General features: G+C 48.6%; 1 protein-coding gene across 1 annotated transcript in view; it reads right to left on the reverse strand.

Moving 5' to 3' along the window:
- The window catches only part of CALB2 (calbindin 2), a 30,907-nt gene extending 10,504 nt beyond the window's left edge, over nt 1-20,403 (reverse strand). Inside the window, exons 1-4 of the mRNA XM_007940340.2 lie at nt 20,310-20,403; nt 5,491-5,567; nt 3,086-3,175; nt 2,122-2,202 (exon numbers count right to left, since the gene is read on the reverse strand). Of these exons, the coding sequence (XP_007938531.1) occupies nt 2,122-2,202; nt 3,086-3,175; nt 5,491-5,567; nt 20,310-20,403 (342 nt within the window). The remainder of the gene's footprint in view (nt 1-2,121; nt 2,203-3,085; nt 3,176-5,490; nt 5,568-20,309) is intronic.
- Nucleotides 20,404-20,762: the final 359 nt, after the last annotated feature.

Here is a 20,762-nt window from a genome sequence, read left to right on the forward strand (position 1 = left end):
GCTAGATGGGGATGGGGAGGGTAAAGAGGGAGGAGGGGAGGGAACAGGGGAGATGTTGGGGAGGAGAAGAGAGGAGGGAAGAGGAAAGGAGAGAGGAGGATGGAGAGAGAAGTGGGGGGAAGAGGAGGGGGAAGGAGAGGGAAAGGGGAAAGGGAAAAATTCAATCAACTAGATTGAGATGGGAGGGGAAAGAGAAGAGGGGGGAAGACAGGCAGAGGCAGGGGCAGAGAGTGGGACAGCGCTGTTCTTTGTCCCTCTTTAAGCATCTTGGCCCCTGCAGGCTGTCGTCACCCCCATTTTCCAGACCAGCCATGGAACAGATTGTCAGTCTTTGGCTGCCTCATTGTCAGGAATGTCACTCCCCTTTTCTATAGACAGAACAACTGACACAGTAGAACGCTGCCAAGTTATAAGGATCTGCAAGACGCCCCTCTCCCCCCAGAGGCAAGAGAAGAACCAAGAACACATTCAAGAATATCAATTACCAGCTTCTTGAATCATGCCATCTTATAAGAAACTGGAGAAAATCCTTTAAAACACCATAAAATTAAATCCATATCTGATGCTTAGTTGTCATTTAAAGACAGACTCTTCTGTCCTGAGAAATGGCTATTGCTAAGCGACTTTCTGTCCATGAAGGAAAACTCACTGCCATGTGGGTTTCTGGGCTAGCAGGAAGTCAGGGAAAGGGGCTTACCGTGGCTAGAAAAGAATTTAGCACAACGGGATGACAGTACCAGTCACATGTAAGGCCAGCCGTTATTTATCACAGCAGGCAGTGTGTGTGGTGGGTGTGGGCTGAGTTTCACTCTGAGGGACACACACCAGACAGCTAAGAAGAGTCCCAGAAATGTAGCAAGAAATAATTGGTAGTATACTTGACATCAGGATTAACTTGTTTGGTTGAGCCATATGAAACTGCCATATTTTATAAGTCCAAAATGGTTAAATATAGGCAACTTCATATGGTTCAATCTAACACTACCTGGTTGAAGTAGGACGTGGTGATTTTTACTCAAAAGACTCTTAAAATTGGATGTGATATTTCACATGAAGATCAAAAAAAATTTGTATTGCAAGGATAGTGCTGCTCATTGTAAAGGGGGGACACTGCGGCCCAGACCACATTCAGAGATCAAGCCTGGAAGATAATGGAAACTGGAATTCTCCCTGGGCATTCCCAGCGTTAGGATGGTGCATTATTCCTTCTTTTCTTTATGGTAGTGTGGTCAAGGAAAATGTGGTGTTGGCAGAACTCTGGCCAACCTTGAGCATTTTCTCCAAGCGTATTCCTTGGAACTGATTTTGAGGGACGTGGATGTTATTAAGAAGTCCCTAGGTGACTGCTAACCAGAAGGCTGGCGGTTCAAACCCACCAGCCACTCCTCAGAAGGAAGGGTGGGCATTCTACTTCTGTAGTAGTACTGCCTTGGAAACCCAAGGAGGGGTTGGCATGAGTCGGGTCCGACTAGACCGCACATAACAACAACAAAGATGGTCTATGTGGTAAATGCACCTGACTGATAACCAAAAGGTTGGGGGTTAGAGTCTAACCAGAGGTGCCTGAAGAAAGGCCTGGCAATCTATTTCCAAAACAATAGCCATTGAAAACCCTACAGAGCACAATCCTATGTGATATACATGGGATCATCATGAGTTGGAATTGACTGGGTAGAAATTTGTAATGCTCTTGAATGAGAAGAAAAGTAGGGAGATACTGGAGACAGACCAAATGGAACAGGTTTCTTTACTACACGGTTTCTCAGAGCCTGTAACAGACAAATGTCTAGGACAGAGCCCCACAAGGGAGATAGCGTGTGAAGAGCATTTCCCTTGTACTCAACTCAAGCTTCCTTCTCCTCTTACTCCCCACACTTTGATGTGCGCACAGATCACCTGGGCTCTTGTTAAAATGCAGATTCTGATGCAGGTCAGGAATTCTGTTTCTAGCCTTCCAGATCATAATGCTGCTGGTTCACAGGCCAGACCTGGAGTAGCAGAGTTCTAAGGGGTTAGTTAGCATCTCCCAGGGACCACCGCCAGGCATTAGGGTGAGGCTGGCTGTGAACATGGGAGGAAGGCAGTCCCCAAATGCAGAAGAAAGCAGCATCTTGGCCTCACCTCCATAAACTCGGCACTGGAGCCCACGTGCTGCCTGAAGCACAGAAGAAAGCTCTCCTCGGTTGGCAGGATCTGCGCCAGCTGTGGGGATACAGAGACACTGTCAGTACCTGCCAGGGAGCAGATCAGAGCTTCCTGTAGGAAGGATGGTAACATGGCCATGGAGAGGCTGTGTGGCAGGATGTGTCACATATGCTGTACATACATGTATGTGTGTATATGTGTATATGTTCTCACACATGCACGCACACACTTTTTAGTTTTGCCCTCGGAGTGTGAGCGCTCCTGTTCACCAATCTTCGCTCTTTCTACTGTCTCGGACTAGGTTTACCATCCGTTTATAGCCCCTCTTAGACCCTGAAGGCATTTGGGTCTCGTGGCTTCCTCTTCCCTTGGGAAAGATACGCAGAAAAAGCCCCAATTGTTCTCTTTGGTCAGCCTCAGTACTGGTGGACAAGAGGAGAAGTTTTTTTTTCTGTTTTTAAACAAAACAAAACAAAACAAAAAACTCCCTATCAGCCTTCCCCACCCTCCTGTTAACTACTAATCTTTTTTGTCTTGATGGGTTTACCTATTCTAGAGATTTCATATAAGAGAAATCACTTACTTCATTTAGCATTCATGTCATGGGATGTTCATTCATGAGGTGACATGTATCAGAAGCTAATTTCTCTTTTAGCTGAATAACACTACATTGTATGGATATACCATATTTTGTTTATCCATTCTCCATTCATCTGTTGATGGGCAGGCACTTGGGTTATTTCCACCACCTAAAGCTGCAGTGAATACCGGTATACGTGTGTTGGTTTGAGTTTATGCTTTCAATTCTTTGGGGCATATACCTAGAGAGCGTTTTAAGGCACTTCATTTAGACCCCAAGGATGATGCCCGGGGCATGGGAGAGGCACAGGGGACAATTGGCCCTTCCCACACAGCTCTCAACCAGGACAACAGGACTCACCTCTGCCATCTCGATTTTCCCATCTGAGTTCTTGTCATACTTCTGCATGAACTCCTTCATCTTCTCCCCAAGGTTGTCACTCTTTGACATCTGTAGAAAGACAGAGGGGGTAGATTTTACATCTGAGCCATGGGTCTCATACCCTCTTGGCATGGTGGCAGCAGGGGTCATTTTGTGTCTGAGTCTGTGGGCCTGGAACTGGGCTGAGCTGATGCTCTGAGTGATACGGCAACTCTTTCCTAGTCCAGACCAGACCAAATCCAAGTCATCTGTTTCTCAAGGCTCATCACACAATTTCCAAAGGGAAACAGGACACATATGCATGCTTCCTACCATGCACCTCTGCCTCTGAGATGGATTCAACCATAACTCTGTTGGAAGGGTGGGCACTTACTCCCATTTCTCAGATGTGAGAACTGAGGAGCTCCTGCCCTCTACTACAGCAAGGTGAATTGCGCATGTTCTTTAAAGACTAACTGGCAACTCCACAATATTTTTCACTCTGACTTCATGCCAGGGAGAATATGAAGAGGAGTAATTTAATTAGCCCATTCAGTTATTGTGACTAATGTTAAGATAGTAAACTTTAACAGTTCCTTTAGCTCATTGTTGCCTATCTTCAATCTTAGACTCTCTTGAAGTTATAAAACCTTCCCTGGCTTGAGATGAAATTATTTGCATTAAAAAGCTGTTCCTCATCCCCAAGCAAAGATGACTCCACCTTTCCCAGCTGATGCCTTCCTTTCACCTTTCTGGTGACCGCCGGGTGAGCTGTGTGCTTGGCAGGATTGGGCCCTCTCCCACATCTCTTCTATGCTTTATACCATTTGAACTCGTCTCAATTTTGCCAGTATGTATTGATTTACAGTTACTAAGCACCCACAGTGCTGCTGGCATGCTCCTAGGCATTTATCACAAATGTTGGCATGGCATCCTGTTTAATTTTTACAACAGCCTCATGAGGTTATGGTCCCTCCATTTTACACACAAATGGAGGCTAAGATGAAGTGACTTTTTCCTAAGGTCACTCAGTGAGCAGAACCAGGATCTGAACTCATGCCTCATGGTTTCAAGTCCACTGTTCTTTCTACCATGTAACAGTTGCTCTGAGCATCAGTCCTGGATGGTATCTGCCGGGACTGTTGTTGATGCCATCTGAGGAAGGGGATGACTAAGAGAAGGGTTTCAGAATTGAAGCACTTCATAAAAACATGTTCTTTTGCCTACTGAGCCAGGATCAGTTTGGAAGCCTGTGTTTCCGTGATCCAGCCTTCATTATCCTACTCATGAGGGAGGGCAGGGGGCTGCTGATAAACAGACCCATGAATCACCTCAAAGCCTCTTAAGCCCACAGCTCTGACCTCCTCTCGGTGGGGCACACTACCAAGCTGGAGCCCTCACTGGCGCATTTGTGACTCATCTCCCAAACTGCTTCCTGAAGAGCTGCTGTTAACCATGGAGTTGGCCAACAGACACGCAGCAGGGGAGAGGAGAGACCCCCAAAGGACCCACAGGAGCTGGTGGGAGGGAGTGGGTCTGACTGCACGTATTCCAGAGCCAGACACAGGAGTCACAAAGACTAGCTCCAGTTACCTTGGCTTGCCATTATTTCTAATGCCTCCCCCAAAAGGCTTTAGCAAATTTTATAGTATGAGCTTCACAGCGGGGGAAATATCTTCTTTGCCGTTAAGGAGCTGGGGCGTGATCTAGAGTCACTTCAGGCAGGTCAACAAGAACAGTGTGCCCTCCACAGATGAGGGCAGCCAGTACCATCTGGGTCAGACGCCGGTTTAGAACGGTCCTCAATTTTCCTTCAGGCTCTTGCTGAGGATCCCATCTTTGCTGGTCTAGAACAGTGTTTCTCACCTGGGGATGATTTTGCCACTCCCCCAGGGCACTTTTGGCAATGTCTGGACAGTGCTCAAGACAGCCCCTTACCACAAGGAATTATCTACTTCCAAATGCCAATAATTCTGAGGCTGAGAAAGCCTGAGCTGGAATAAAGGCGCTAAAACTAGCCTAGGCGTTCAGTGTTGAGTCATGGCCTTGAGCATTTTGGGAAGGCTGTGGACTCTACCTAGGAAAATTGAGGATTGTTCTAAACCGGCACCTGACTCAGACTTACTTACGTATACAAAGGCACGCTTTACCCTTTTGGGGGTTTGTGAACCCCTGATGCCCATTCTTGACCGTTCTAGGCATCTAAGGATATTGAGGCAAGGCACTGTTTTCAGAGAGTATTCCATTTAAAAAAAGTACTTGTAAATAAAAGAAAAGCTCCAAGTATCAAGACCAATGATGTCAGGCCCACTGATGGGACACTCATCTTGGGACATACAGTGCCTGAAGGTACAGGTAGGGAGGACAGAAATATGTGAACAGTGGGGGGGGGGGGCTGGGCTTACCATCCCAGAGCCTTTTCTTGCCTTCTCCAGCTCTTGAAAGAAGTTTTCTAGTTCTTTGCCTTCAATATACCCATTTCCTGCAAAGGTAACAAAGGGGTGGGAGGAAAGCAGTGAATCATAGAGCTAAGAGTAAAGAGCCATGTGGAGCAGGATGGGGTGGGAAAGCCACGGCCTTGGGGAGAACTTCTCCCCACCAGCATGTGTCAAGGCCAGTCCTGAACTGTGCAGTGCTGTGGATGTAGTTCCCACCCTCAGGGCGTTTGCTTATTTGGAGTATGCACTAACAGGCAAAGGATGCCAGGAGGCACCAGCGTCTGGGACACCCTGGCAGAAGCTGCAAGCTGCAGGGTTTGTCATCACCATCCAGGCAAGCAGTAGGTCACACAGGAGACAGGTCGTCAGCTTTGGTAGAGGTTTGTCAGCAGGTGGCAGGCTCTGGTTCCAGGGTGAATGCAGTCAGAGGCAGAACTTGGGTCCCCAGAGTAGGAAGGAAGCATGAAAAGAGAAAGGCAGGACTTCTGTCCTGTGGGGTGGGGGCACCAGAGAGACTTGGTCACAGAGATCAAGCAACAGCGAGGCAACCTCAATGCAGACCCTGATTCTGCTGCGCTCACCAGCTGTGTGACTCTAAAAAAAACACCAAACCCATTGCCTTTGCATTGATTCATAGGACAAAGTAGAATTGCCCCATAGGGTTTCCAAGGCTATAAATCTTTACAGGAGCAGACTGCCACATCTTTCCCCTGTGGAGTGAAGTGGCTGTGGGTTCAAACCTCCGACCTTTCAGTTAGCAGCCAAATGCTTAACCATTGTGCCATCAGGCACACCTGTGTGAATGTAGGGAAGTTATTTAACCCATCTGAGTCTGTGTTTCCTCAACTGCAAAACTAGGGTGATAACAGTCCCTCACAGGGTTGTGATAGTGGGCGGTGGTTCAGTGGTAGAATTGTTGCCTTCCACATGATCTGGGTGAAATGTCACAAAGCAGATTCGTTTGACATTCAGTAGTTCATGCACATTTTGTTTTGTGACACTAATTACACTCCCTGCAGTGTAACAGTTCTCCTCCCACTTCCTCCCTGTGGTTACTCTTTCACTGAGTCCTTCTTGCCTATGCATTTCTGCTTCCTTACCCTTCTCCCTGTGCAAATGATCTCCCATGGTTGATTGCTCTAAGGAGTGCATCTCCCTGGTGTAGGTGTTCTGCTAGTAGGCCTATTGTTTGGCTGAGAGTTAAGCCAGAGGAGTGAGTTCAATACCAGGCCTGAAGGGCAATTCGGGACCATAGTCTTGGGGGCTCCACTAGTCTCTACCCAACCAGTAAACCTGGGCTTTTTTTTTTTTCAATTTTGTTCCACATTTTTCTTCTACTCTATCCAGGATCTCCAATTCTGATCCCTTTCCAAGTCTGTAGCAGTGGTAGCTGGGCACCATCTAGTTGTTCTGGTGTCAGGTCCATTAGTCCTTTGGACTGTTTCCATTCCATGTGTCTTTAATTTTTTTCACTCTTCTTTGCTCCTGATGAGGAGGGACCAACAGTTGCATCTTAGACGACCGCTTGCAGGGTTTGATTTCTGCCCAGTGCACCTCACGCACAGCCATTGCCTATCTGCCAGTGGAGGCTTGCATGCTGGTCCGATGCTGAGCAGGCGGCAGTGGAGCTTCCAGACTAAGACAGACTAGGAAGAAAGCCCTGGCAATCTACTTCTGACAGTCAGCCAGTGAGAATCCTATGGATCACCAACAGTACTATCTCATTGTGTATGGGGTTGCCGTGAGTCAGGGGCCACCTGGACAGCACACAGTACCCAACTGGGGGCTCATAATAACTAAAACCAAACCTGTTGCCATCAAGTTGATTCTGACTCATAGCAACCCTATGTTGTTGTTGTGTGCTGTCGAGTCAGACCCGACTCATAGCGACCCCTCCTTGGGTTTCCGAGGCAGTATCACTGCAGAAGCAGATTGCCCAACCTTCCTTCTGAGAAGTGGCTGGTGGGTTTGAGCCACCAGCCTTCTGGTTAGCACTCAAGTGCCTGAGGCACTATGCTACCAGAGCTCCCAGCAACCCTATAGGACACAGTAAAACTGCCCATAGGGTTTCCAAGGCTGTAAATCTTTACAGAAACAGAGTGCCTCATCTTTCTCCTGTAACGGCTTATAATAGTATGCTATAAATGTTGTTGTGGTTTGAGTTCAATTGCCGGAACCTATGTATAAGATGGGACTGAATCTGGGGGAAAAGGCAAAGCCAAAGCCTGAACTGCAATAAGAGTAAGTCCCCTGGGTTATGAATGTCCAACTTACAGACAACCTGTACTTTAATGTTATATAAATTTGCCCTTACTTTGAAATAACTGAAGGAACTGTGACAGTGCAGTGCATTTGGCTACTAACCAGAAGGTTGGCAGTTTGAACCCACCAGCCGCCCTGTGGGAGAAAGATGGGGTAGTCTGCTTCCATAAAGATTTATAGCCTTTTCATAGCATACTACACAAAAACACTATTCTACATGCTACTTTGGTGAGTAGCAACTGGGGTCTTAAAAGCTTGCAAGCAGACATCCAGATACAACAATGGATCTCTCCTCGAACAGAGCAAAGAAAAAAAAAGAAAACCAAAGACACATGGAAAAAATTAGTCCAGAGGACTGGTAGACCATGCGATCCTCAGTCTGTATAACCATGAGACCAGAAGAACTAGATGGTGCCTGGTTACCACTGTCAACCACTTGGAGGGTGATCGGTGCAAAAGACCCTGGATAGAGTGGGAAAACAATGTGGAACAGAACTCAAAATCATAAAAGAAGACCAGGTTTGGTGATCTGATAGAGCCCAGTGAGAACCCTGAGACTATGGCCCCGAGTTACCCTTCAGGTCTGGAACTGAACTCATTCTTGTGGCTTCCAACCAAACAACAGACAGGCATATGGGGTGAGAACATTTACATTAGGTAGATACAGTCCTTGGAGTGATCAACTGTAGGAGAACCAAAGGGCAGTGTTTGCACAGGGAGCCAGCTTGAGGGGCGGGAGTGCTTGGGAGGGAAGGACACAGGGAAGAGGTAACTACAGAGAGGAAGCAGGAAGAACTGTTACATTGTGGGGAATTGCAGTCAATATCATGAAACAAAATGTGTATGAACTGCTATATGGAAAATGAATTTACTCTGTAAATTTTCACCCAAATCACACACACACACACAGACACACACACAAAAGATTTACAGCCTTGGAAACCCTATGCGGCAGTTCTACTCTGGCCTATAACGTTACTGTGAGTCGGAATTGACTCAGTGGCAGTGGTTTTGAGTTTAGGTTTTGGGTTTGAAACAACTGAACTGACCCCTCAATGGATTTTTCATCACAATTACTTTCACTTGTTGCACATGCAGCTTTTAAATCACTGAAAAAGCTCCAAGCTTTTTCTTGCACTAAAGTCAGGCTCAATAAGAACTGTTCCAACTTACCTACACATTCGATTTAGAGTGGACCTCCTTCGTAACCTGGGAGTACCTGATTATCAGGAGCGAGGGCTCGTTTAGATTCTCAAGCCTCTAGCCTGGCTGGTCTAGAGGCCAGGGCTGAGTTTGACCATGCTCTTGGCTGTGATGCGAAGAGGCATTTGTAGGAGAGAAAGCAGACAAGGCTAAAAGCAGTGCTTCCCAGACGTGACTGTACTTAGGAGTCTCCCGGGGCATCTTTAAAACACATATATGTGTGGCTCCCACCGCCAGACATTTTGACGATGTTAGTTTGGGGTGTGACCGAAGCATCATAGTTTAAACAACAACAACAACAACAACAACAACAAAACTCCCTAGGTGATTTCAGCGTGCAGCAAAATTTAGAAACCACTGGGTTAAGTCAAGTTCCAAATCTGGCCTACAGCAGTTGAGGAAGGTTCCCACAGAGGAGACTGAACAGGAAAGAAGGGGAGGTGGTAGGGAGCTCTCTTCAAGGGCAAATGGACTTACAAAGTAAACAAAGAAAAAAAAACCGGAGACTTTACCCTGACCTCTGGGGAAGGGAAGTCTCTTTCCAGCCTGTCTTCCTAGTATCCCCAAGAATTTAAATCTGAACAAGTAACCTTAGAGGAGCCCCGTACTGCAGAAGATGCCATTGCATGGAGAGAATCGCAGGAGATAAATCAGGTACTTTTGTCTGCAGAAGGAAGATGTGATTGTGACGTTTTAACGCGGGTGGGGGACCCTGAGTGGTGCAAATGATGGTCAACACTTGGCCGCTAACCAAAAGGTTGGCTGTTTGAGTCCACCCAGAGGAACCCTGGCAGAAAGGCATGGTGACCTACTGCCAAAACATCAGCCACTGAAAACCCCACGGAGCATAGTTCTGATACTCACGGGGTCCCCGTGGTCAGAATCAACTCGATGGCAAATGGTTTCTTAACGGGGATAGGGTGGGACTTGCGTGCCTATCTTTCCCAGGGTGGAGTGGTTGTCTTTCTTCTGGGAAGTACTCTGAAGGTCTAGGAGAGTGGGAATGTCCTAAGTCTGTGCCTAATGTCAGGCAGGAAAGGGAAGGAGGAGGAGTGAGGGAGTGGAAGAGAGGAAGGGTTTTCCAGGTAAAAAGGCAATCATCCAGTTGATGACTTTGAATTGAAGGAATGAGTTCATTTTTCTCTCCCTGGTCACTCCCTGGTGGCAGTGATTAAGTGCTTGGCTGCTAACTGAAAGGTTGGTGGTTCGAACCCATCAGCCACTCTGCCAGAAAACGACGAGGCAGTCTGCTTCCGTAAAGATGGTAGCCTTGGAGACCTCGTGGGGGAGTTCTACTCTTGTCCTACAGGCTCAGGATGAGTCGGAATCAACTCAAGAATAATGAGTTTGGTTTTGATCTGGCTGTTGCCCCATTTCTTTGGTGAAATTTCATCTTAGCTTAGAAGGCAGTCACGTCCGTCTCCTTGGAGGCACTGCGGGGTCAGACAGGGCATTCAGCTCTGGACCATCTAGCTTCCAGAAGCCTAATGATGGGGTAGGAGGTGGGCTTGGAGCCGGCACTGTAAGCATGCCTCGTGGTTCAGTGAGCAGGGGTCACAAAGGCTGGGCTGGGAGTCAGGGCTCGGGGGATATATAAGGTGAGTGAGTACGTGAGTGTGTGTTTTATGAGCTAAGCATGTCAGGAAGCAGCGGGAAGGCACTCCAAGGGGCCCTGCCCGACTGTCAGCATGCCACAGAGCACAGCCGCTCAGCTCTGATCAGCTGCCACCCTCCAATCTGCTGGCCTCCTGCTTTGCACCAGCCCCTTGCTGCTCTGCCAGCTCTTCAGCCCCTTCCCCTGCTATTTAGAGGCTGGCAGAGTTACTGGCCCATCTTGTTTACTGACACCTGGCTCTTCTCCTGCCTGAATCACACATGCTATGGGACTCTGAGCCAGTCACATCACCTCTCTCAACTTCAGTTTTTTCATCTCTAAAATGGGGATGATGATAGTGCCTTCCTCAGACATTAAAACTGGTGGCACTTGGTGAGCCTCAACAGCACCAGCGGTCTTCACTACATGGTGGGGCTTTTCTTTGCTGCCCATGCTGGGGGACAACTTGGCCTTGGGTTCTTGCTTCTGGTTGGGAAGATTTGAGGGTGCAGAGGAAGGCCAAAGCAGACAAGGCTGGCACTGAACCATGCCCCAGTGTACATGTGAACAGCAAGAAGAAAAGTAGAAAAGTGCAGGCCCATGGGGGCTACCTTTTCTATGCATTTTTTCTGAGACTCACAAGAAAAAACACATTTATTTTTACCCTGCCTTGTTCTGGAAAGGTTTAAAGGGATTTAGCAACCTCAAGAAACTCAGTCAGATAGGGCCTCTCCCAGCAGGAAAAAATGGACATTTCCTAATGTCAAAAACTCCCTTACAGATATAACACCCTTCATTTTTTTTTATTGAGGTGAAATTCACATCAGACTAACCATTTTAAAGTGAACAATTCAGTGGCATTTAGTACATTCACAATATTGTGCATCTACCACTTCTGTCTAGTTCCCAGTTTCATGACCCCAAAAGCAGGCCTCATAGTCAGTAATCAGTTGATTCCCAGCCCCCTCCCCACCAGACCCTGACAACTATCGGTTGTGGTCTCTGTGGATTTACTACTCTGGATATCATAAATACAGTCGGACAATATGTCCTTTTGTGTCTGGCTTCTTTGACTTAGCATGGTATTTTCAAAGTTCATTGACATTGTAGTGTGCATCAGTCCTTCATTAGTACCTTCAATTTTCAAGGCAATTTCACCCTCTTTCTTTGATCTAGGAGGTAATTCGAGACCCTGGATGGGTTGCCACAGAGAATATGAAGACATACAAGATCTAGTCCCTGCCGTCTAACCAGTCAGTCCTTTCAGACACATGTGATCACAACATGGCAGAGGAGAAGCCCCTCCTTGTGACAGAAGAAGAAACCGAGTCACAGAGAAGGTAAGCAACCTGCTCAGGATCACATAGCAAGACAGGGCCAGAAGAAGAGTGTCCTAAAGCCTGACCCAGGCTTCATTCACTCATCCGTTCACTCTGCTGAGCTCTGTGCTAGCACTGGGGATGCAAAGGCGAGCCAGACATGGTCTCATCCTGGGGCTTATGTTCTAAGTGGGTAGAGGGTGTGGGGGCAGACAATAAACAGGGACATGGATTTAAGCACCCTATTTCCAGATAATGTCAAGTGCAATGAAGGAACAATGGCTAATAGACTGGAGATTGCCTGGCGAGGCTATGTGGATAGGATGGGCAGGGAAGGTTTCTCTGAAGCTCCAGCTGCAGGGCAGAGGGAAATAAAAGGCCGGGAGAGGGGCCTAGAGCTGGGGTGGTGACACTAGAAAAGCTCTCCCTGCTTCCAGAAGCTGGATGAGCGCCTCTGGCCATACTCACCTCGCCTCTGTCCACTCCCAATAAAGGGACAGGAATGTGGTTCAATTACTTGAACAACAGTTCAACTTGCCCTCTGCTACCATGTTTCAGAGATGGCCCTATTCCTTGAGAGCATGTCATGTTCTACTGGGGTGAGACAGCCAGACAGGAATGGCCAGAACCAATCAGCTCAAGGCAGAGGGTGAAGAGCAGAGATTGGATAAGCAGGCAGCAGCCGCGGACTGAGAAGGAACATACTCCACCACTGGGGGAAAAGGCCTTCACTGCCTTGGCCTCTCTCAACTACCTGCAGTCTCCATCTCTGTTATCTGAGGCTGGGGGAAGAGGATGGGTTGGGCTACATCCTTCTAGGGAAAACATCCACATAGACAAGGGGTTGCTCCTTCTATGACTCTCTTAGTGAGGTGGGGTAACTGGCCACCAAGAAAATCCTATGCAGATAGGCATCGACAAGGATGTGGTTACCATAGTAACCATCACTCCTAACCTCCCAGAAAAACTACATCCTGAGAATGTTAGGGAGAGGGGGATGGGCTGGGATCCAGGGCCCTTGTATCCTTCTTTATTCCACTCTTGCTAGGAGCTTGGGTGGCGTAGAACCTAAGGCATTTGACTTCTAACCAGAAAGTTAGCTGTTCAAAGCCACCAGCCATTCTGTGGAAGGAAGACTGGGCAATCTATTTCTGTAGATATTTACAACCTCGGAAACCCAAAGGGGGTTGGTATGAGTCAAAATCAACTCAATGGCAGTGAGTTTGGTTTGGTTTGGTTTTACCATTCTTTACCACCAATGTGCCTCAGTTTCCTAAAAGTTAAAGAGACTTCTTTCCAGTTTGATCATGTTGTTGTTGTTGTTATGTGCCGTCGAGTCGGCCCCGACTCATAGCGACCCCTCCTTGGGTTTCCGAGGCAGTATCACTACGGAAGTAGGATTGCCCAACCTTCCTTCCGAGGAGTGGCTGGTGGGTTTGAACCGCCAGCCATCTGGTTAGCAGGCAAAGTGTCTTAGCCACTATGCTACCAGAGCTGGAAAACCGTAACTGAAGACCACTCTATCATTTGACTGGGTACCACCCCACAGTGGAAGGAGGTCTACTTGTTTCTTCATGAGACTGGCATTTACAGATCTCGGAAGAGTTGAACAGGTAAGAGGTTATCTGAGTAAGAGGTATGATTCTACCTCCAGCTCTATTGTTCTCCCTGTTGTGCTGAGCAAGTCACTCTCTGCGAGCGTCAGCTTCCTCATCACTAGCATGGGCAGAACTCTTTCTTTCCTCTCTGATTTATAGGGTTATTGTGAGAGCCACACAAACTAATCTGTGAAAACACTGGAAAATCTCAAGTAAACAGAAAGCTTTTTTTTTCCCCTATCCTCTTCAGGTCTTCTAGATCAATCTGTGGCAGAAACTCTTCAGTCCAAGGAGTTCCAGCATTACTGCTTTCTCTAGAGTAGGGTTTCCTAGTCCAGGCTGGGTATTGGAACCACCTGGGGAGCTTGTGAAACACCACTGCCTGGGCCCCACACTCACAGTTTCTGACTTCATGGATGGGAAGGAGATTCTGCATAGGTATTTTTGCAAAGCTCCCAAGTGATTCTCATGTGAAGTTGGGTTAAGGGCTGCATTAGAGTAGCAAGTCTAAGGTGCACAAGAGTGACCTGGGGGTCTGCTGACTCCCTTGGAGGCCAGGGCTCAGCAGTCTGTGTCTGAGCACACTTTCTAGGTGATTCTTCAGCATGACTGCCCCAGCCAGGGCAGCTAGTGGCTGAATGTTCACACACTTGGATTTGAATCTGTGTTTCTGGATTGTGCTGCTTCTAGACCATGGGCTGTGGAGCCCCTGAACCTGTGGGCAACTGACAGCCTTGAGCTGGGAAGATTCCCAGGCCTGGGGGAGCCAGAGGATGGGGCAGATTGGGCAAGAGTGGAGGTGAGATAGCAGAGAGCCAAAGAGGAGGGGAGAGGGCCAAAGCCAGAGGGCCCAGATGGGACCAGCTTGGCAGAGGAGGGCACATGATGCAATCCCCAGGAGAGCCGCCAGGCTGGGGCGGCGCTGTTCTCCAAGAGCTGCAAACCTGCTCGATTAATTCTGGCTCCCTAGGGCTGGGCAGATGTCCCTGAGGGGTCTCCTGAACCCTCGAGACCTACCCCAGGGCTTGGCTAGTGAAACCACTGAAGTCTGGAAGGGGAATAAACACCTGAGGTGGCCAGCGATGCCCAGATCTGCATGGCTGACAGCTGTCCTGGCGAGGCAGGCTGAAAGGCTTGTTTGCAAAGACACATCCCCTAGGTTGCCTCCCGGGGGGGAGCCCCAGCTCTTCACATACACAACTGCCACCTCCTGAGGGGACAATCACTGTTGGAGAAGCAGGACAGAGGGTGTGAGGGCCACACAGAAGACACTTAGCACAGACTGGCACACCTCAGGCACCCTACCAGCAAAAGGCCGATTAGTGAGGCAGCTGGGGATCTAGCAGGGAGAGAGGAGGCGGGCAGAGGATGGGACTTATTCCTAGGGCTATCCCAAGGGCTAGGCAGGAGTGTATGGTGCAGGAGGGCTGTCCCCAAAGAGCCTCAAATACTGACATTATTCTCAAATGAGACTTACATGGACCCCACGGAGATTCTCTGGCAGGGTTCAAAGACAGCCCTCATCAGACAGCCTTGGTTGTCTGGTCCTCAGACTCTGCTGACTTCCATGTGCCAAGATGCAGTTGTTTTTATAAATCCTATAATTATCTTATGAACAGCACAGTTACATCGCAATGTCAATGATGCAGTATTTATGTAAACACTTAACACAGACCACATATTCTGTAGCCCTGTTTTGGCACGCATCCAAACTTTAATACTCTAAAAACCTCTGTTTAGTATTCAAATGCACATTGTCCAAGCCTCTCTTGACCTCAGAGAGATGTTATTGTTCTTGGTCCCCAACTGTCACCCACTCCATACACCCACAAAAGAAACTAAACTCACTGCCATCAAGTGGATTCTGACTCATAGAAACCACCATTGGGTTTCCAAGGCTGTAAATCTTTACAGAAGCAGACTACCCCATCTTTCTTCCATGGAGCGGCTGGTGGGTTCGAACCACTGACCTTTGGGTTAGCAGCCAAATGCCTTAACCACTATACCACCAGAGCTCCACCCATACCCAGGGACAAATAATTAACAGTGACAAGCACCTTGGGGGATCCTGTCTGGGCACATGGTTCTGGCAAGTGGTCCTCGGTGGGGTGTGGGCTTAAAGTGTACTTTTTTTTTTTTTCCTAAAAAATTACCATTGGGTGTAGGAGAACAGAGGCAGGAAGACAAGGCAGAGCCTTCCTTGGCCCTTTGTGGTTCTTCCTTTGCTAATTTTCAAAGTGCTCAAGTGCTGGGGTCCTCAGAGGCCCTCAGGTGAGGAATGAAGGTTCAGCCATGTGAGAAGCTTGGAGAAGCCCCTGTTTCACCAGGTGCATCTACAGGTGGATGAAGGCCCAGAAAAGTCTGGACAGATTCCCTTCTGGAAATGTACTTTTTTGGGGAGGTGTCCATAAAATTATTTTCTTCTTACATCTTTACTGTTCTGCTGATTACAAGAGAAACACATGCGCTTGTAAAATTTTCAGACACCACAGAAGTTAGAAACTGAAAGAAAATGCTCTTTAATTTTACCTCCTCTACTCTGTAGAGTAGATAACCAGTATTGCCTGGTTATATTCTTTGAAATGTTTTCAAACATACGAACTTTGCTAATAATAAACAATGGGTTATACCATACAGTGTTCTGCTACATTTTCTTCTCTTAAGAATGCATCAGCCATTTTTCCATGTTAGTGCAAAAAGCTCCACCTTTTTGGTTTCATAATACTTCACTGCAGGAATCAGTGCAATGCCCAAGTGATGGGCATTCCCACCCCTCACACTTTCAGTATTTCAAAAAACACTGCAGCAGATCCCCTTGTTCATGTAATGTTTTGCAAGTATCTCTATGTAGGATTGATTGTTATAAGTGAGTAGGATTCCCTTCTTGGTCTCGCTCCCAGTTCGTGTGAACGTGTGTTGGGCCTGTGGGGGAGAACTCATTGCCCATCTGGTCGCTACCCTCTTACTTGATCCCATAGGCCATAGGTGGCAAAGGTTAAGATATTTCTGTTCTGAGTCATAGCCTTATCCCTGCATGGATCTCCAATTGATGGCCCTCAGAATAGGAGCCTCAGGGACTCAATTGGTGGGGGCCACATAGCTCTGTGGATCTGCCTGGAGTAAGAATGTTCCTGACAAAAATGTGGCCAGGAAGCAACAGGTCAACAGACTCAGACATATAAGGACATGTAAGGGTCATTCTGGTAGCATAGTGGCTAAGACAGTTGCCTGCTAACCAGACGGCTGGCGGTTCAAACCCACCAGCCACTCCTCGGAAGGAAGGTTGGGCAATCCTACTTCCGTAGTGATACTGCCTCGGAAACCCAAGGAGGGGTCGCTATGAGTCAGGTATGACTCGACGGCACATAACAACAACAACAACAACAAGGGTCATTCGGGAGCTCTGGTAGCGTAGTGCCTAAGACACTTGACTACTAATCAGAAGGCTGGCTGTTCAAACCCACCAGCCACTCCTCGGAAGGAAGGTTGGGCAATCTACTTCTGTAGTGATACCACCTTGGAAACCCAAGAAGGGGTTGCTATGAGTTGGGTGCGACTCAACGGCATGTAACAACAACAGCAAGGGTCATTGAGGAGCCCTGGTGGTACAGTGGTTAAGTGCTTGGCTGCTAACTAGAGGATCAGCAGTTCGAACCTACCAGCCTCTCCACAGGAGAAAGATGAAAGATGAGGCAGTCTGTTTCCTTAAAGATTACAGCCTAAGAAACTGCATGGGGCAGTTCTACTCTGTCCTATAGGGTCTATGAGTCGGAACTGACTCGATGGCAGTGAGTTTAAGGGTTATTCAGAGTACAGACGTGATATGTGGAAAAGTCCCTACCCCCACTCTGGACACAGGGTGGGCTTAGCCGCCATCTTCCCTACTCTTGCCTTTGAGAGACAACATCTGGATCTTCCCAAAGGCTAATCTTGAGCAAGGTCCACGGAGTGGTGTAGAGGCCTGGGAAACAGGATTCCTGGGTTCTCTCCTGCTTTCCTGGTGATCTTGTGAAAAGGGACTTTGACTCTTTGAGTGCCAGTTTCCCACTCTCAACATGCCTGCTCCTTCCATTCTCCACCCTAAGGCGAATGGTCATCTTGAAAATCATGTGGCTCTTTGGGCAAAGGCACTAGGCTATGACTCTTCCTCCTGTTCAGGAATGGGCTGAGATAAGAGTTGTACTCTCTTCCCTCCTGGCTCCCCTCCTTCCTTGGCGTCTAGCTGTCTCTTAAGGTCTCCTTTGTTTACTACGTGATGTAGTGATGTGGGCGTCCAGAGGGGTGGGGAGGTGGCTCCCTCTCACAGGTGGCTGTGATTAATTGAGCTCCAGTGAACTTACTCCAGGGACCTGGTAAGCAGCAAAGGCAAGTTCTCCCAGAGGCTTTTAAGGTCTTGAGTGGCAGGGGGGCCTTAGAGATGGGGAGAAACCACAAGTTGAAAACAGAAGCCATAGCAAGAGAGAGGCCCAGTGTAGAGCAGGGAGCACAGGTGGTGAGGTGGGGGGCTCGCTGGCAGCCTAGGTGTGTTCAGAAGGGGAGGGCCGGGGAGGGAAGGAGGCAGGTCAGAGAGAAGTCAGGCCAAGGCAGCCCAAAGCTTTGCTTTGGATCCTTTCGTGAACTGCCAGTTGGCTGTGTCTGCATTTTCCTAGATCACCTTTCTCTTCCACTTTATTGGCATTTTCAGCCTCTTAGCCTCTTCTTCTGATCTCTCCTTGGGACTTCCTGAGGCTGTGACCTAGAGAGGGCTATGGGGAGCCTGGTGGACAAAGGAGGCCAGAAGCAAGCTTTTAGCTCCTCTTTCACACAAGAGCAAGAGGGAGCCACAGGCACCATGGCTTTGGGGGTCTTTAAAGACTTGGGTTTGTTCTAGCTTAGCCATGCCCTAGCTGAGTGAAAGACCCCTCTTTGCAATGAAAGGAACTGCTGGTCTCCTCCAAGGTTGGGTTGAGGCCCTTCTGCAGAGAATGAAAAGGAGACTTGTATCTACCATCATGGAAAAACCCCTCTTCCAACCCAATCAGGTGTCCAGAATCCAGAGTGTGGGAATAAGCCCTGGCCAGGAACCAGCTCCACCACTAACCTGCTGTGTGACCTTGGACAAGTCACACTTTGTGTTTGTTTCCTTGTCTGTGCAAGGAGAATCATGATCTGCCCAGCAGCCAGCCTCACAGAGCGTGACTCAAGAAGGTGCAATTGCATTTTGAAAAGTACAGTGTCATATAAATGTAAGGATTTGCATGATTATTGAGAGCTCTCTTGGCTGCCCTGTGAGAACAGAGAAAAAGTAGAATCGTGGAGCTCTGTTTATAGCTGACTCATCTGGCAGGAGGCCGGTGGCATAACCTTGACCACTTGGTAACTTTCCTTGAATCATGCAAGTCTCTGGTGCAGATAAACTGGCAGGATCATCCTTAGGGAATAGGCATGTCATCTGGAATACTAAGAGGCTACAAACCTATTATAGCTCTTTCCACTCAGGGACTTTTACTGCCTGAGCCAGGGATTAGAAATACAACCACTCCTTGGCCCCATTTTACAGATTTAACCATCTACCCAACCGTTTTCAGTAATTTACAGCAGATCGGGGTCTTCACCCAGGGGTCCAGCTGCCCATTTCTCTGCCCTTCTGGTTTTGTCAGCTCATAGGGACAATGCTTCACTGATTAGTATCCCCAGACATTAACCCACACCTTGCCACAGTACTGTGAGCAGAGGGCCTCTGTTTAGCTACCTCCACACCTCGCCAAGGTGAGAAAGGGAGACAGGAATGATGAAGTGAGCCACCACCTGATTTTCTCTCTTGTTCCCATCCCCCTCACTCTCACTCCCAGGATAAAAACCCTGAACCACCACCTTGCCATTGGGTCTGAAATGCCACAATATGTTGGATGCTTACCCCCAGCCAAGACCTCAGAGAAGAAAAGGAGATCACCTGTTTTTCTGAGTGATGGAGAGTCTCTAGTGATATGAGAAGCCTCCAGAGGGGGCCTCCCTTTGCACCTGAATTGAAGCTTTATAGACTTTTGGAATCTCAATCCGAAGGCTGTTCAATCCAGCCTCACTTTGGGGATAAGTTAGTGTTGAAACCACACAGAGTGGTCACTGATACCTTTAAGGTTGTGCCTCCCCCTACCCCAGAATGGAACCACTGAAAGCACCCAGGGTCGTCACCATGAGGGAACAGTTCTGGGGTTAGAACCCAATCTTGTCCCCACCACTGTGGCTGTTGTTGGGAAACCCATATGCCCATGGGGGTTGGAAAATGGGCGAAGGAAGCCTAGGAGGTGCGAGGGGCCCGGAACGCCTTTCCCCACTCCTGCTCCCAGCCAACAAGGCTGGGGAAGCCAAGGGTTTCCCTGCAGGAGTCCCCAGCTCGCCCCAGGCCCCAGGATTGTGATGGGGCTAACTTAGTATTCAACAAAAGGGGAATGTGAGGAAAGATTTGAGTGGGCTTCTGAGACCTGTGGCTGCAGCAAATAAAGCCAGGCAGGTACCCTGAAGAGAAAGGTGGGAGATGGCAGGGGGAGTAATGGGGAGCCCGCTCAGCCCAGGCCTTCTCTCCAGGAAAGCTCCAGCTTGCTCAGATGAGGCTGCAAGAGCCCAGTGCCTATGTCTGGGAAGAAAAGTTACTGACAGTTGTTACCTGAGCACCCAGTTGTCTCCCAAAGGTGAGACCCCGACTCTAGCAGACTCTGTGGCCAAAACCCCACGTGGGGCAAAGATGTACGCCTGCATACATTCAGCCCACCCCTTCCCCTCTACCGCAGTCCCCTGGAGGCTGATGGACACAAAGTTGGGCGTTTTACTGACCGTCTGCATCAAAATGTTTCCAGATTTCCAGGAACTGGGACGCCGTCAGCTCGGCAAGGTGCAGGTAAGGGGGCTGCTGAGGCGGACCAGCCATGGCGAGCCGTTTGGAGACCTCAGACAGCACAGCGCCCTCCGTCCGCGCCGGCTCGGCTCTCGCTCGCGTCTTGGTCTCTTGCGCTCCACGCTGCCTTTATATATAGTCTGGAGGCTGAGCCCTCTCCAGGCCTCCAGTAGGGGGCGCGCGGGCTCAGAGAATTTCGGCTTGGTCTCGGCGGGGCAGGGGCGGCCTGGGTTGGGCCCGGGTTGGTGAGGCGACAACTGCTTTCGGCCAGGGAAACTCAGAGGCTGTTGGGTGAAAATGAGAGAAAAGCTGTCCTTCTCCTCCCTCCATCTCCGATCTCTCCCTCTTGAGTTCCATAAAAACAAACCCACTGCCGTGGAGTGGTGGTTTCT

The sequence above is a fragment of the Orycteropus afer genome, unplaced genomic scaffold, assembly GCF_000298275.1.
Source record: "Orycteropus afer afer isolate SDZICR_OR568_19922 unplaced genomic scaffold, OryAfe1.0 scaffold00067, whole genome shotgun sequence".
Taxonomy (NCBI): domain Eukaryota; kingdom Metazoa; phylum Chordata; class Mammalia; order Tubulidentata; family Orycteropodidae; genus Orycteropus; species Orycteropus afer.